The sequence below is a fragment of the Stenella coeruleoalba genome (genome assembly GCF_951394435.1).
Source record: "Stenella coeruleoalba genome assembly, chromosome: 9".
NCBI lineage: Eukaryota > Metazoa > Chordata > Mammalia > Artiodactyla > Delphinidae > Stenella > Stenella coeruleoalba.
The window spans coordinates 768,952-783,450 of record NC_137155.1 but is presented as its reverse complement, the minus strand read 5'-3'; the positions used below and the strand labels follow the sequence as shown (position 1 = coordinate 783,450).

Sequence of the window (14,499 nt, the reverse complement as noted above, 5' to 3'; positions counted from 1 at the left end):
TTTATACCACCACTGTGTAGAACAGTATGGAGGTTCCTTAAGAAACTAAAAATAGAACTACCATATGACCCAGCAATCCCCCTCCTGGGTATATATCTTGAGAAAACCATAATTCAAAAAGATACACGTACCACAATGTTCATTGCAGCACTATTTACAATAGCCAGGACATGGAAATAATATAAATGTCCATTGACAGATGAATGGATAAAGATGTGGCACGTATATACAATGGAATATAACTCAGCCATAAACATGAACAAAATTGAATTATTTGTAATGAGGTGGATGGACTTAGAGTCTGTCATACAGAGTGAAGTAAGTCAGAAAGAGAAAACAAATACCACAAATACTGTATGCTAACACATATATATGGAATCTAAAAAAAACAAAACAGTACTGATGAACCTAGTGGCAGGGCAGGAATAAAGACACTGACGTAGAGAATGGACTTGAGGACACAGGGGGCCGGTGGGGGAAGGGTCAGCTGGGACGAAGTGAGAGAGTGGCATGGACATATTTACACTACCAAATGTAAAATGGATAGCTAGTGGGGAGCAGCCACATAGCACAGGGAGGTCAGCTTGGTGCTTTGTGACGACATAGAGGGGTGGGATAGGGAGTGTTGGAGGGAGGCTCAAGAGGGAGGGGATATGGGGATATATGTATACATATAGCTGATTCACTTTGTTGTACAGCAGAAAATAGCACAACATTGTAAAGCAATTATACTCCAATAAAGATATAAAAAATTAAAAATAAAAATATGCGATAAAAATACTGGGAAGAAAAACAAAAAAAGTATGACTATAAATATATGAAAAATTGAAATTAATAGTGGAATTTCTTTCCTTCTTTTACCGTGCTGTACTATACAAATTCTACAGGAAGTATGGTAGTTTTCCTATTGGAGAATGGACATACAACAGTCTGCTTATTGGGTCAGTGTATGTTCAGATCAAGATCATACTGGTCAGACTTCCATGCAGCCAGAAGTGGACATGCAACCCATCAGGTCAATGCGAAGGACAATTTCCGGGTCATACTGAAATAAGGCAAGTCACTTGCCCTGGGTTTTGGATCTTTCCAGTTTCCATGAGCTGGGATGGGGACACAGCTAAGGAGTCAACTCAACCATGAAGCTGATGAGTAAGCACCACGGTGGAAAGAACGTGAGTCCTTGGACGACCTTGGGCTCCGACACAGCTCAACAGTGTGAACTGTGAATGCAGGAGAGAAAAGCGTGTCTGGTTTCAGCCACTGTCATTTGGGGTCTTTGTTATGAAGTCTTAGGGCTATAAACATCCCTAATGTGCTTTCTATATTTTTCTGTGCACACGTATGTTTCTCTATGTTTCTTCAATTAATTTCAATTTAAAAATAAACTTACCATTTTTATTAATGCATAGTAGGTCTCTAATTAAAGTGGGAGAATATGTAGTCACTTCTATATTACCTCGCTAAACACGGATCCCAAATCACAACCGATATTAATTAAGGCCGCAGAGCAATGACTCGGAATTTCCAATTGAATGAGTATCAGCTATCAAACCGCTATGCTCCAAACACGTGGGATTCTACTGAGTCTCAGCCTAGAGGCAGAGATTGGAGATTCTGATGGTCTTCAGCATCAAAGTAAATAAACAAAGTCAAGGTGCTACAACAAAGAAAGGAATCTCTGATCATTTACTCAAAAATAAACACGATGTTTCCTTTTGGCAGTTGGGCTGACCAGGACAGAAGTAGGGCAGGTGATGCAGAGGCTTAAGGGTTTATAATGGAGTTTCTCAGATCAGCGTTTGACAGATGAGGAGGAAGCAGTCCTGGTCCCTCTTGGTCGGGCTGATTTTAATTCCTCATATAGAGTAAATTGGGACCCGGCACTCCTGCCCTTGGTGCCCTGCCCCCTGCTCCCCCCGTGGCCCCCCAGGATAAGGCATGGGGGAGGGAACTGCAGTTCAGAGACTCCTCAGCTGATGGCACTGCTTTAGGATCAGGGAATCGATCCAAAGCTGCCCTGCTCCTCATTTTCACTGAGTCATTTAGATCTTTGTGTTGTACAAATACAGACAGATTTTTGGAAATAAAGATACATCATTAACGTGAAACCAAATGAGCAGGGAGACATAAAAAAGAAATTACAGTGGTATGAGAACTGTCTGCAATAATTATACGTTATATGAAAATTACCAGGAATTTTTAACATGACACCTGCGTACCCAATCTCAGAACTGACACACCAGCACAGGGACTTCAGTGCTGGCAGAATGACTACAGAAATACAGAGTTTCCTGAAATGGCACAGCAAGAGAGACACTGGAAGCAAGAACCGTGTATACATTATGATAAAGTAGAGAATTTGCCAAATTTAATTCATTTCGATGTAAAATTTTCTTTTCAGAAGAGAAACAGAACAAAGAAAAAAAAAGAAAACAAGGTCAGGACTTCTGGCTACAGTCAAGGGTAGACATGGACAGAAGACAACTATGAAACTGGACAAAATGAACAAAAACAATATGTTTCAGAATTCTGGAAACTGATCAAAGGCATATGATAACATGAGACAGTTACAGCCGACAAACTGCTGAACCAGGTAAGAAGGGGGTGGTCTGCAGCATTCTGGCTTACAACACGCAGCCCTAGCAGGTGGGCCAGGCTGCAAAGCTCAGTAGCCCCTCTGCCCCTGTTGAAGGGTGCACACACTGTGGACCACCGGGCCATGCCCACACCCAACAACACGGTCAGCATCCCGTCTCTTGCAGAGTCCAGCAAAAGGAAGGGCAACAGCTCAGGGTCTGGCCTGTGGCCGTGTCATGCACGGAGCCTGTGAGGCTGCGTGTACAGCATGAGAGGCCGGAGAGGCCCAAGCCAGCCACAGACTCCGCGTGAGCCCAGAGGCCCTCCGCCTGCCACCCATGTGCGCCCTGCAGAGACCAGAGGAAGCAGGAAAGAGAAAACTGAACCAACGAGAAAACAGCCTGAATTTGGAATGCCCTGCCCCACCCTCATGCAGCTCGTGGCAGAGACAGAAGAGAACCCTTGTTGGCCTGAGGTGGTGAAGCACAGGCTCTGGCCGGCAACTGGCCTGTATACAAACAGCGTGACTCTGAAAAACCCAGGCTTTAAAAAATGAAAACAAAACTGAAAAAACCAACTAGGCAGAGGCACCAGGACCTACCCACTGCAGGGGATAGAGTTGTCATAGATCCCTCCCAAAGAAACGCAAACGAGCCCCAGGTAGGACAACAGAGATCTACATCCAGACACACGGAAGTTGAGATGTTGAGAGTCACTGAGAAATCTTGAGAGAGTCAGACATATGTGACGGATGCTGTCGGAACCATTAGTGGTTGGCTTCTTATAAGAAGCAACGCAGGTGAAAAGACAGAAGGCGACATGTTCATTAGGAAAATGTCAATTAAAACCACACATCACCAGGATGGCTACAGTCAGGAAGATAGTGCTGACAGGGGTGTGGAAACACTAAAAACTTCATTACTGTTTCCAGGGATAATAAATGATAAAGACACTTTGGAGAACAGCTCTGCAACCTCTTCAAGTGCTGAACACAACCTACCATACAACCCAGCAAGAGACCCCAAAGAGAAGTAGAAACGTGTGTCCAAAGACATGTATGAGACGGTTCACAGCACATTGTACTGAGCAGCCAATCTGGGAATGATCCAAAGGGCCACGACGGGACGACAAATGCTGTCCCGCTGCCCATTGGACTCAAGTCCACTGCTCGGTGCCACGTGGGGACGCTCAGACACATGACAAGTGACAGTCACATACAGACAACTATAGGTCACGTGATTCCATGCAGATGAAGTATGCAGGAAAGGCACATTTATAGAGACAAAGAGTCTCTATAATGGTGGATGGGGGTTAACAGGCACTAGACACTCCAAGGTGATGGGAATGTCCTGAACTGGGTGGTGGTGACCCAGGCACAGGTCCGCAGTCTGACTAAAACCTCACAGAAAGGTGCACTTAAAGTGGGGAAATTACATGGTATGTCAATTATACCTCAAAGAAACTTTAAAAAAAATGGTTAGTGGTTAGTCTGACAGTAAAAAATTCAGGAATGTCTGGCAATGGGCAAACCATCAGTGAATGAGTGTAAGTTAAAAAAAAAAAAAGGAAGCAGTGGTGTGAATGGCATGGTTCCTTCTCAGTGGGTCGACTTTGCCTGGACCTGAAGGGTGGCCACCGGCACTCACCACAGGACCTGGTTCTGAGATTTCCTGCAGTGGGATCGTGCTCGTGGATTGACAGCACCAGTGTTATTTTCACGTAAACTGACACTGCTGGAGCCATCGGCAAAGCCTCCGAGACCCCCTCAGGGACTTCCCATTTCGAGTGATGGGCCGGCTTTGCATTTCACGTCTAGCGACGAGGAGCAGGCCGTGACGCCAGCTCAGACTTATCGGAACATCTGGGGGTCCCTCCTCCCCCACAGGCCTTGCTAGGAACCCTCAGCCTGCAAGGTCCCGGCTGGTCTCCACCTGGCCGTTGGCCACAGCTGTGGCTGCAAGAGCAATCTTGCAGAATGAGGGCCAGACACAGAGCCGGCCAGCTTGCCAGCTGCTATAGAGAGGAGGGTCCCCAGGTTGGTGTTTATCTCCTGTCCAACAGGCCCCCCTCCGTGCCTGCAGCATCCCTGGGTGACTCGGGCTTAGGGAACCAGGTGACTTTGCTGACACCAAATGCTGTTCTCGCTGTGAATAATCGGCCTTTTGTCTCTGACCCACGAGTTACCTGTCTCCTGGGAGCATCCAAGAACCCCGAGCGCCAAATCTGCAAGCTTGCAAGTAAGGAAGAATCCCAGACCCTCAGTTCTTGACACTTAGCTCTTCGCACATTTGACTTACAAGCAGGAAGAAAGCACGTGTAAACTCTAAAGCCTGATCTCCGCTGTAGTACATATATACACACTGTATACAAAATAGATAACTATAGAGCACAGGGAACGCTACTCAGCACTCTGTAATGGCCCATATGGGAAAACAATCTAAAAAACAGTGGATATATCTATATGTATAACTGATTCACTTTGCTGTACGCGGCAGCTAACACGACATTGTAAATCAACTATACTCCAATAAAAATTAATTAAAAATAAAATAAAATAAAGAATGTTTATGAGTCAATTCACAGCACTCACTCTCCATCAGGGGGCTTAAGAAACCTAAGAATTGCGTTGCTGTGTGGCCTGGAACAGTGCAGTGTACGGCTAAAAGCAACCCAACGGTTTTGAAATCTCACTGCAAGACTAATTCTGTGGGGATGAGACCCAATTCAGAAATGTATTGGGTTTTCAATTCAGGTTAGTCTAGTACTGATATAAAGGGGCAGAAATGTGGTCGCAGGAGGGCCCGAGGAAGGCGCCCAGCTGTCCAGCAGCTACGGACACACAGGGTGTAGTAGATGAGGGACCGCTGGCTTCAGAGTCCAGCTCAGCCACCCCGCTGGTGGAGCAGCCTTTGCTGTGTCCCTCAGTGTCTCTCTGGTCAGTGTCCTGACCTATGCCAGGGGGTGAGCAGTGACATCTCCGTGGCAGGGTGGTATGGGGACAGCAGGTCGTGTGGGGAGCACTGCGTCTGGCCTGGGTGCCCCCCGGCTTTGAGGGGCCGTGCTTCCCTGTGGGAGCTCAGGACCACGGCATAGCCCTCCTGTGCCTCATTCGTCACCGCCTCCCACAGGTGCCACTTCGAGCAGGGATCCATCTCCGAGCTGGGTTCGTCCTGAAGGACAGAAAACACAGGGTGAGGGGCGCAGGGAGAACCCTGCTGCCCTCCAGGCCTGAGAGGGCAGCAGGCCCAGCCCAGAGGGAATGCCTGCCTCAGCTCCAGGCCACGCTCCACACCCAGCAGGGGCCGGGGCCCCTCATGTCAGCCGGGCCCCCCTAGGGATCTGGGGAGTTAGGCCGGCCTGGATGCACCCCAACCTCTAGAAAATTCCAGAAGGATCTACCCGAGAAAGATGTAGGAGAGCAGAAAAAGGCTTTGTTGATTTCACATTGTCAAGTAAATTGACATTTCTTGAAACTCGAAGCTTTCTCCTTCAATAAACACTGAAGCACTACTTATCCGAACCACTTTTGAGAGAGATGTTTCTAGGCTGCATGATGCGTTTCTGTGCTTTTGTAGTCAGGAAGTACCGAACACATTTTTCTTAAGAGCTGAGGGTCATCAACTGCCCCAAAGAAAGAAACAGAAGGAAAGTGGACACAAAATGGCACTGAGCAGGAAAGCAGACACCAGCAAACATGGGTCTTTTCTGCAAATCGCGTGATACAGTGTATAGTTAGTTATAAACCAAGTGGACGGAAGGTGTGCAGGCATTGTTCCCTGAGAGAATTGGATGCATCGTTCCCACACGGGTGTCGTCGGGGAGATGCTTGTCCGGTCTCAGGGGAGGACTCTATGGGCCCTTCAATGCATGTCCGCCACCAGATGCTCTGAACACTCACTGTCACCACCGTCACTAAAGCTCAATGAGGAGGATTTCATGGGCTGCCTTCAAGGACTCTGATGGACAGACACTGTCATCAGGACCATTTCACACGAGGAGAAAATGTCCACACAACGTGTGAGTCCCCACCCTGGTCGCCATGCCCAGGCCTGGGTGAACAGGGTGCCGAGAGCAGGGCTGCAGGACGGGAGAAGCTGACTGGCTGCGGTGAGCCGGGGACCCGCTCCAGGACGGAGGCCCCATGCCGACCCAGGAGACATGGGGGTGAGGCTGAGCGGGCAGTTCTGCTGAAGGTAAGGAATGGCCCTGTCGGGAACTCTTCAGTGCAAGCCGGCATTCTTTTGTAAGGAAAACGCGTTTGCAAACTGCAAAATCATGCAAGTGTTAGGTTTTCATTACCCGATTTCAGAAGATGCAATTACACAGTAGTCCTTGATTTCGGACCTTGCAAAAAAGCAAGCTTGGTGCAAGTGAGAGGAAACTTCAGCTCAGATAGCGGAAGACAGTCCACGAACGATGGGGTCATTTTTCCATCACAGGTCTTCTGAATCCCCTTTAACTCCCCGCCCTGAAATGCTGTTTCCATTTAATGAACAAGAGCAGGAAAAGAAAGAATGTGTCTTGTTTCCCATACTTTTCCATGTTCCTCATACCTCTACAAGCGCAAAGCCCTGGGCAGCCCTCTAATGATTAGAACCCAGTCTATGGCTCACAAATGATGACTTCGATTTATTATTTGAATGATACTACTTTTAGCTGTTTTGAAATGCAAAACAACTGGTTCTATTTCTTGACACTTGACCACCTCCAATTCATGTTTCCATCCAGCCAAACTGGATTAATTTCTGTTCCCACGTGGATTATAGACAACCTTGTCCCAAGGCCACTGCCCATGCTCTGCTCTCCCGCCAGACGCCCTCCCCTCCCCCCTCAGATCCATTCTGCACCCTGACCCCCACCCTCAGGATTCCCCATGGACAGAGTCCCTACAGTTCCGACCATCATATCTGCAGGTAGGAAAAGACTTAAAGCAACAGCCAGAGGAAAAGTGTGCATTGGTTATCAGATTACAAGTGAATTCTGGTATTCTTTTAAAATATTGTCTTTAACGTTAAAATTGTATCAAATCTTCAATTGGATAAATAAAAGGGAGTCAAAGAGTCTGTTTTGGTTCTGTAAAATTCCAATGGTATTTTAGATTCTGTTCAGAAAATGTTGATTTAGGGCCAAACGTTTATTAGGTCAGAAGCCCAATGTTGCCAATTTTGAACGTCCTCCCCGGAGGAACTCTGATAGGTCAAAGCGTCTTATTTGCAGACACGGGCATGTCCCTGATACATCAGCTACTCGCCAGTAAGAGAAGGTCGGGTTTCCCCAGCAGGGCCAGGGCTGTGGACAGCTTCCTCTTGGTCCCCCCGCTGTAGATGGACACAGGTTTGTCCACGTGGGCTTCCAAGTGGAGGAGCCTCACGAGTTCCCCGGCCACCTGAAGGAGAGGGGCTCTCTTTGAAGGCACCCCCATTCGCCAAGGGACCCGCCACCCCGTGACACGTGGCTCTGGGCCTGGAACCCTGCTCCATCTGGCCCCTCCCCTGCCCACCTTCCCACACTCAGCCCAGCTCCTGAAACACCCCTCCAGGACACAGGGATGCTGAGAATAAACAGACGGGGCTCTCCTGGATGAAGCTGGGTTTTCTGCACCTGTGAGTCACGGAAGCGACAGCCAGAACCCTGAGCTCAGGGCTGGTGCTCAGGGAGCACCCCGGGACAGAAATGTGGTGGCCGGGGTGCGCCAGACACACCTCCACACTGAGGTGAGCAGACACAGGTGAGGCAAGTAACGACAGAGGAGAATCTGAGTGGGGATGAAACCCCGAGCGAGGGGGCTTCAGGTGGCAGAGGAGCAAGGGGGAGCCTTCAATATCCCCCAGGAAAGAAAGAGCCCTCTCAGGACACTGCACACCCAGGTCAGTTTACAAAGAAGAGTCAGGGTCCTGCTTATTTGCAACCACTGGGCATCCTCGTAGCAAAACCAGAGGATGGTGACTGCCCATCACCAAACAGAGCCCCTCGGCCCCAGGGACGCCCCGGCCCCCGTACATCGGGCACGGTCACCACTCCTCTTCCTCCTTGGCCGAGCAGCTCACCACTTCTTCATACGTCCTTGGAGTCCCAGATCCTTTCATTCTCTCTCCTTAGAAGAAAAAAGCATGCCCCCCAGCCCCGCCTTAGCTGCTCTGCACTCAGTTCTGTCTGCTTCCGGGCTGGGCTGGCTCCTCTGGGAGCTGAGATGAAGAAACGTCCTTGTTTCCATCTATGCGTGATTTTAAAATGCTGTAAACTGTTTTATTTAACTCTTGTGACCCTAGAAGTATTAACAAAGATTCGGTTTTCTCAATATCATCATGTAACCAAATCGGTCAAGATTGTATCTTAATTCAAATACAGGAGAAGTGGGAAAAACTCCACAGGACTCTGGCGGTGGGCCAATGAGTATGCATCCTAAACAATCCAATACAGCAGAACTTTAAACCAATGTACACACTTTTTTTGGATAAATGCATAAAAGTTGGGATAGTAATAATAATAGTGATAATTACAACGATGAACTACTAAGGACTTCTAAAAAGATTACGATAATATTTATGCCACCCAATGAAGAACTCCCAACATAAACTGCTCTATCACTTTATTTGTGCAGCCTCAAAATGACCCTGAAAGAATTAAGAGTCTCAAGGACTGGCCTAGCTGTCGAAAAGTATAAGTCAAGGAAGTGCAGATTTCAAGGCCCCAGAGATTCCTGAAGATGGTCTTAAGTCCCCTGATATCTGCTAAAGAACATCATCTTGGGGTCAGTAGTTTGTTCTTCTCGGAAATAACATCGGTCTCCCAGATTGGTTTATAGGTACTATCCTTACCACGGCTCCATTCAGTTCAATAATTTCAATTAACATCAAGTAAATAAAATGGATTGAAATAAATAAAAAGTTGTTCAAACAAAACAAGTGTTTCAAGACAAGCAAATAAAAGAATGTATGAAAGGCACTGCTGTGAGAGGAATGAAGAGAGGTGACGGCTGGCATTGAGAGAATCAGAGAGGTGTAGACTGTGGTCACGTTTCCCTTGGACAGGGTCTTCCAGAGAATAAGACCAGCCCACAGGTGGACATTCACATGGAAGAGGAAGGAAGGCAGCCAGAGAGGCTTCCTGGAAGAGGAGGCTCTGTTCACTGAAAAAGGATGAACCCAGGAAGGTCAGAGCCAGCTGGGAGGCTTACCTTCTGGAAGGCAGTGCCACCTTCCAGGTCAGAGCCAGTTGGGGGGCTCACCTTTCTGGAAGGCAGTGTCACCTTCCAGGTCAGGGTCAGCTGTGGGGCAGCAAGAGTGACACACTGGGAAAATGACATTTTAGGTTAATTTTAGATCCATAGAAATTGTACCAGAAAAGAGTGGAAATATGTGTAAGTATTAGAAAGAAATGTTATTTCACTGCCATCCTCCTAATTCAAAGGCTAGTAATACATAAATAAAAACTGATAAACAGAAAAATGAAACAATCATAAAAGTACAGCCTGTTGCTATAGAAAATGCACTTCAGAATAAGCGAACTTTGGAATAAACCTGCCAAACTATTATTGATTATTTTTATGAAACCAGGAAACATGTGTCATGTTTTTCCAATTTCACAAAAGGCTAAGTGTTACAGCCTGCAAATTCTGGACTGGTTAACCACGCGAAGGAATCCAGAATATACAGGAACAAATATTGGTTTGATCTGCTTTCTGAATGTCGTGTTTTCAGAAAAATATCTGAAAATGGTCTAATAAGAAGTGTTTTGTTGCAGTCTTTCCTGCACTCAGGATTCTTGTCAAAATAATGGCAAACGTAATGCCTTAGCAAATGTGGTTGCAAAATACTATCTAAACGCCAAACTGTCAATAGTTAATGGACTCTCTCTATGCTATTAGGCGCTTTTTTGCCATAAATTCTAGAAATTGTACTGCACTTAAGGCAAGAGTTTGGGATTATTCATTTCTATAGCCCCAATCTCTAATCATCTTTGCGATGATTAGACATGATGGGACGTTTATAAATATCACTGGAATCAAAATAAATTGCCCAGATATTCCCACGTTCATCCACTTGATCCCAAAGCCAAAATTTTTCCACTAGCACACGTGTTGGCCACACTGAAATTCTCCATGAGATTAAAGATCAAAATGAAGTGTTAAGTAGGAATTTAAGGATTTAAGGCAGAAACGCCTTTCTTCTAACTCTGACTCTTTCCTCCTGGTCCTCATCTCTCCTGTAATAATTTCTAGCTCCTTCTAACAAAACCGTGAATAGAAGAAAACTTTGGGAGAAAAGTAATATCTGTAGAGAAGATAAGTAGTGAGATGCAGCAGGAGTTTCCCTGATAGGTATTTGTAGGTATTGACAAAGGCGAGATGGCTAAGGGCTGGACCTCGTCTCTTCCAGGGAAAACAAAACTACAGAAATTCCAGCCCTCATTCCACTGGCAGTGGGTTGCTTTTGGTATGACTCTCACCCTGAAATTATCTTACATGCTTCTCTAGCAATCCAGACCATGTTGTTATAATCATATTGTTATAACTTGATATAAGGTTTGTTTAATCAGGTTAATTGAATTCAGGCTCATACGTGGACACCGTCCAACACTATGTAGTGTGGACAGTGGGGAAAAAAATTAGAATGATTCCACCAACCTGCCAAGCCTAAGTTCAAACTGAATGAAGACAGCATCCTTTTCTCACCTAAACTGAACTTCTGGAGGGTCGGGGAAGTGAGTGAGTGATATGTAGGAGAGAGCAGTCAGCTGGGGCCAGATGTGAGTGAGGACCCTGGGTGAGCTCTGAGCAGGGACGCTTGGAGGAGGGCCATCCCGAAGGACCTTCCCCACAGCGAGAGGGGCTCTTTCTCCAGAATCACAGAGGAGACAACGGTGGGTGCTGTGTGGCATTGGGGACAGGTGGCACCTGGGGAAGAGGACTCAGGTGACAGCACACAGGCTGGGAAAGCGTCCTGCCAGATCTGGGAGTCCTGAAACCCAGGGCCAGTCAAAGCAGCCCACACATAATCTCATGCGGTTTCCACTTCTTCAGCCACCGAAGGGGTGCAGAAAACCGGATGGAGCCATTCAGCACACTGGAAGCATCTCCTCACCCAACCAGCCACCTGAGTATGCCGAGGACACCACACAGGAGCCAGGTCATCTGCCCTCAAAACAAACTCCCACATTCCAGCCAGGGACTTGGGCAGCTTCCTATCCCACCACTCCTGAAATGCGGCCTAAGCATCTTGACCACCTCCTATGGCTGCTGTAAGACAGACAGTGCCTGACCCAGCATAAACAAACTACTGTTTTCTGTTATTTTATAATAATCCCTCTCGTCACCCAGTGATAAGCCTGGTGGAACAGATATGCCTGTTCTATATTTAAAATATTTCCAAAATCTACAGGAGAGGGAAATTTGCCATCAAGGGAGCTAACTCCTCTGGAAACACATGTGCTGATGTCCTAGAAGCCTCTGAGCAAGCAATAATCCTGTCTGCAAAATCAGTTGCGGTTTCCTGAAAGAAGTGAAGCCAGTTCCTACCTGGCGACCGTTAAGCCGTTAGACAGCTGAGGATCACATGCAATTGCCCTGGAGGACAGCCAGCAGCAAGGCTTACTGTATTAACAAGAACACTTTCACAGGGCACGCTTCCCCTGGGACAGAGGAGGGGCAGCTTAGAGCTTCTGCAAGCATCCACCTCTTTAGTCAGAAACCAGCCGGGAGAGCTGACGGAGACAAACACCCATTAAAGACAGAGCCAGCGAGTAGCTCCAGATGTCAAGAGCTGCTTAACTGCAGTGAGCAGGGTCCTGTGGGTGGACACCTGTCTTGGCTCTATTGAGGTGGGAGGTGGTGAATGGACCAGGTCCCCTCCGGGGACGTGGAGAGATCTCATTCTGGTTTCACTTAGAGTCACAGAGCAAAAATAAGAAAGGAAGGCTGAGGCACTGCAGAGCAGCACACAGAATGTATTTTCACGGGCTGGTGAAGGACACGGCTGTGGCTTTGTCTCCTAGGAACCCCACGATGCTCATGTCCTGCATAAGCTCACTGAAAATGCATCCCATACGCCCCTTACTTCTGCTCCAAGTTCAGAATCCAGACATGCAAGCAGCACCGTACACTCCCCGCAGTGAGGTAGAGAAGGTAAAACCTCTCCTGCGCACCTGCCAGTCCGAGGCCGCCCAACTGGACCGAGCTGTCAGTCAAGGCTGTCAGCCCCGCCTCGCCGGCTGCGGCTGGAGCCAGACAGAAGGGCAGCTGCCTCCGGTTCTTTCGGTGGTATCTGCCCTCCCCAGCTCCCACAGACGGGGGCTGGCTTTGCGGCTACCCCAGGCCTCCGTCCTCCTGAGGCCGCCACCCCGCATCCCGCCAAAGGAGGCCAGGCACGCGCGCTGGCAGCCCACCCGCCAGGAAGTCATCCTTTCCAACCACCCACCAAGTCCACATGCGCTATGAGCCCTTCTCCGCCGCGCCTGGGCATCCTACTCTATGATGTTTGCTCCTGAATACAAATTACGAGCCCAGTGTGTAAAAGATGCTTCGGGGGGAAACTGTGTAGGAAACAAAATTGCAGACGACGGTATGCTTTCCCTCCTACCCACCACTTCCTCTCTGCGCAGGGACCTATTCTAAATATACAACATACATATGACATAGACGTATCTGACTGTGTTTCCTTCAGCATCATCATACTGTTTCAGGGACATTTATTTGATACCGCATTTCCGTATCACAGGATGAGAGCGCTCTGTTGGGACTGGGGGTGTCGCCAAGCATACTTCTGCGGGTCCCTCTTTCTAGACACCCTCAGAGGCTCTTACCTTGGGGATGCACTGCTTTGGAATCCCACGCAGGCTGCAGTAATAACAAAGGTGTTCCCAGCCGGTCAGGAGCTCATCCAGGGCGTCCTGCTGTGGACAGTAGCCAACGTGGATGCCGGCTGTGCCAGCAAGAGCCAGATCCACATCCTCTCTGCCAAGAGAAGCAGCGGCACTGTCCAGAAAATTCGACTTTCCAGACAAACATCACCCATTTCTTAAATCTGGCTTATCAATCAGAAGTTCATTGCAGTTTGTCTAACGCAATTAAATGGGCTCAAGGAATGAGTAGCAGCCCCTGTGTCAGTAGAACAGACTCGGCTCTGAGGCCACGATTGCTCTGGATGTTAAAGAACATGCGTAAGACACTGAGCTTCATAGCCGTCATCTGGCAACAATGGCTACAGCTCAATACATGGCCATCATGGCTATTATTCCGCAACCAAACACCTCATAAATCATTCAGTATCAGATTTTTTAGAAATCATTTTTATGATAACAATAATATACATCTGTCATTGAACATACAGAAAAATAGGAACCTAAAAAGAAAAATTCATGGTCCCAGCCCTCAGTAACATCTACCATTGACGTTTTAGTGTTAATCCTTTAAGTGCAGTTATGCTCCACGAGTGCAGAGTGAGGATTATACAAAACTGTATGTACTCAAAGGAAAAGAAGTCTTGTTCTATTTCTAATTTTAATATTAATATATACTCATCATGGAAATTTGTAAACTACTCAAATGTGATCACATTTAAACTTTTAAACTATTCAACATCACATTTCACATGAAACATTGACGTGTTTCTATGCATTTTTACACAGATGAAATCATAAAGTCTGTAAAGATTCTTGAGAATGCTCCAGAAAGGAAAATTCCTATCTCCTAAATGGAAAATAATGTAAAGAAAGACTTGCTGAGAAATCATGACTGCTACAGAGGTTATTATGAGCATCTCTCATTAAAAAAAAAAGTAAATCTAGTAATTCAATATTTATTAATAGTTTATTGGGTTGGCCAAAAAGTTTGTTAGGATTTTGCATAAGAAAAACTCAGACGAACTTTTTGGCCAACCCAATAATTTTTTTTAAAGTGATACATGCACCTGGTGACCAGCAAAC

General features: G+C 47.0%; 1 protein-coding gene across 1 annotated transcript in view; it reads right to left on the bottom strand.

Moving 5' to 3' along the window:
* Window positions 1–5,513: 5,513 nt before the first annotated feature.
* The window catches only part of LOC307191497 (ATP-binding cassette sub-family A member 13-like), a gene marked incomplete at both ends in the record, with an annotated part of 111,614 nt that continues 102,628 nt past the window's right edge, over window positions 5,514–14,499 (bottom strand). Inside the window, 3 exon segments of the mRNA XM_079931626.1 lie at window positions 5,514–5,747; window positions 7,829–7,963; window positions 13,378–13,528. Coding sequence (XP_079787752.1) covers window positions 5,514–5,747; window positions 7,829–7,963; window positions 13,378–13,528 — 520 coding nt within the window.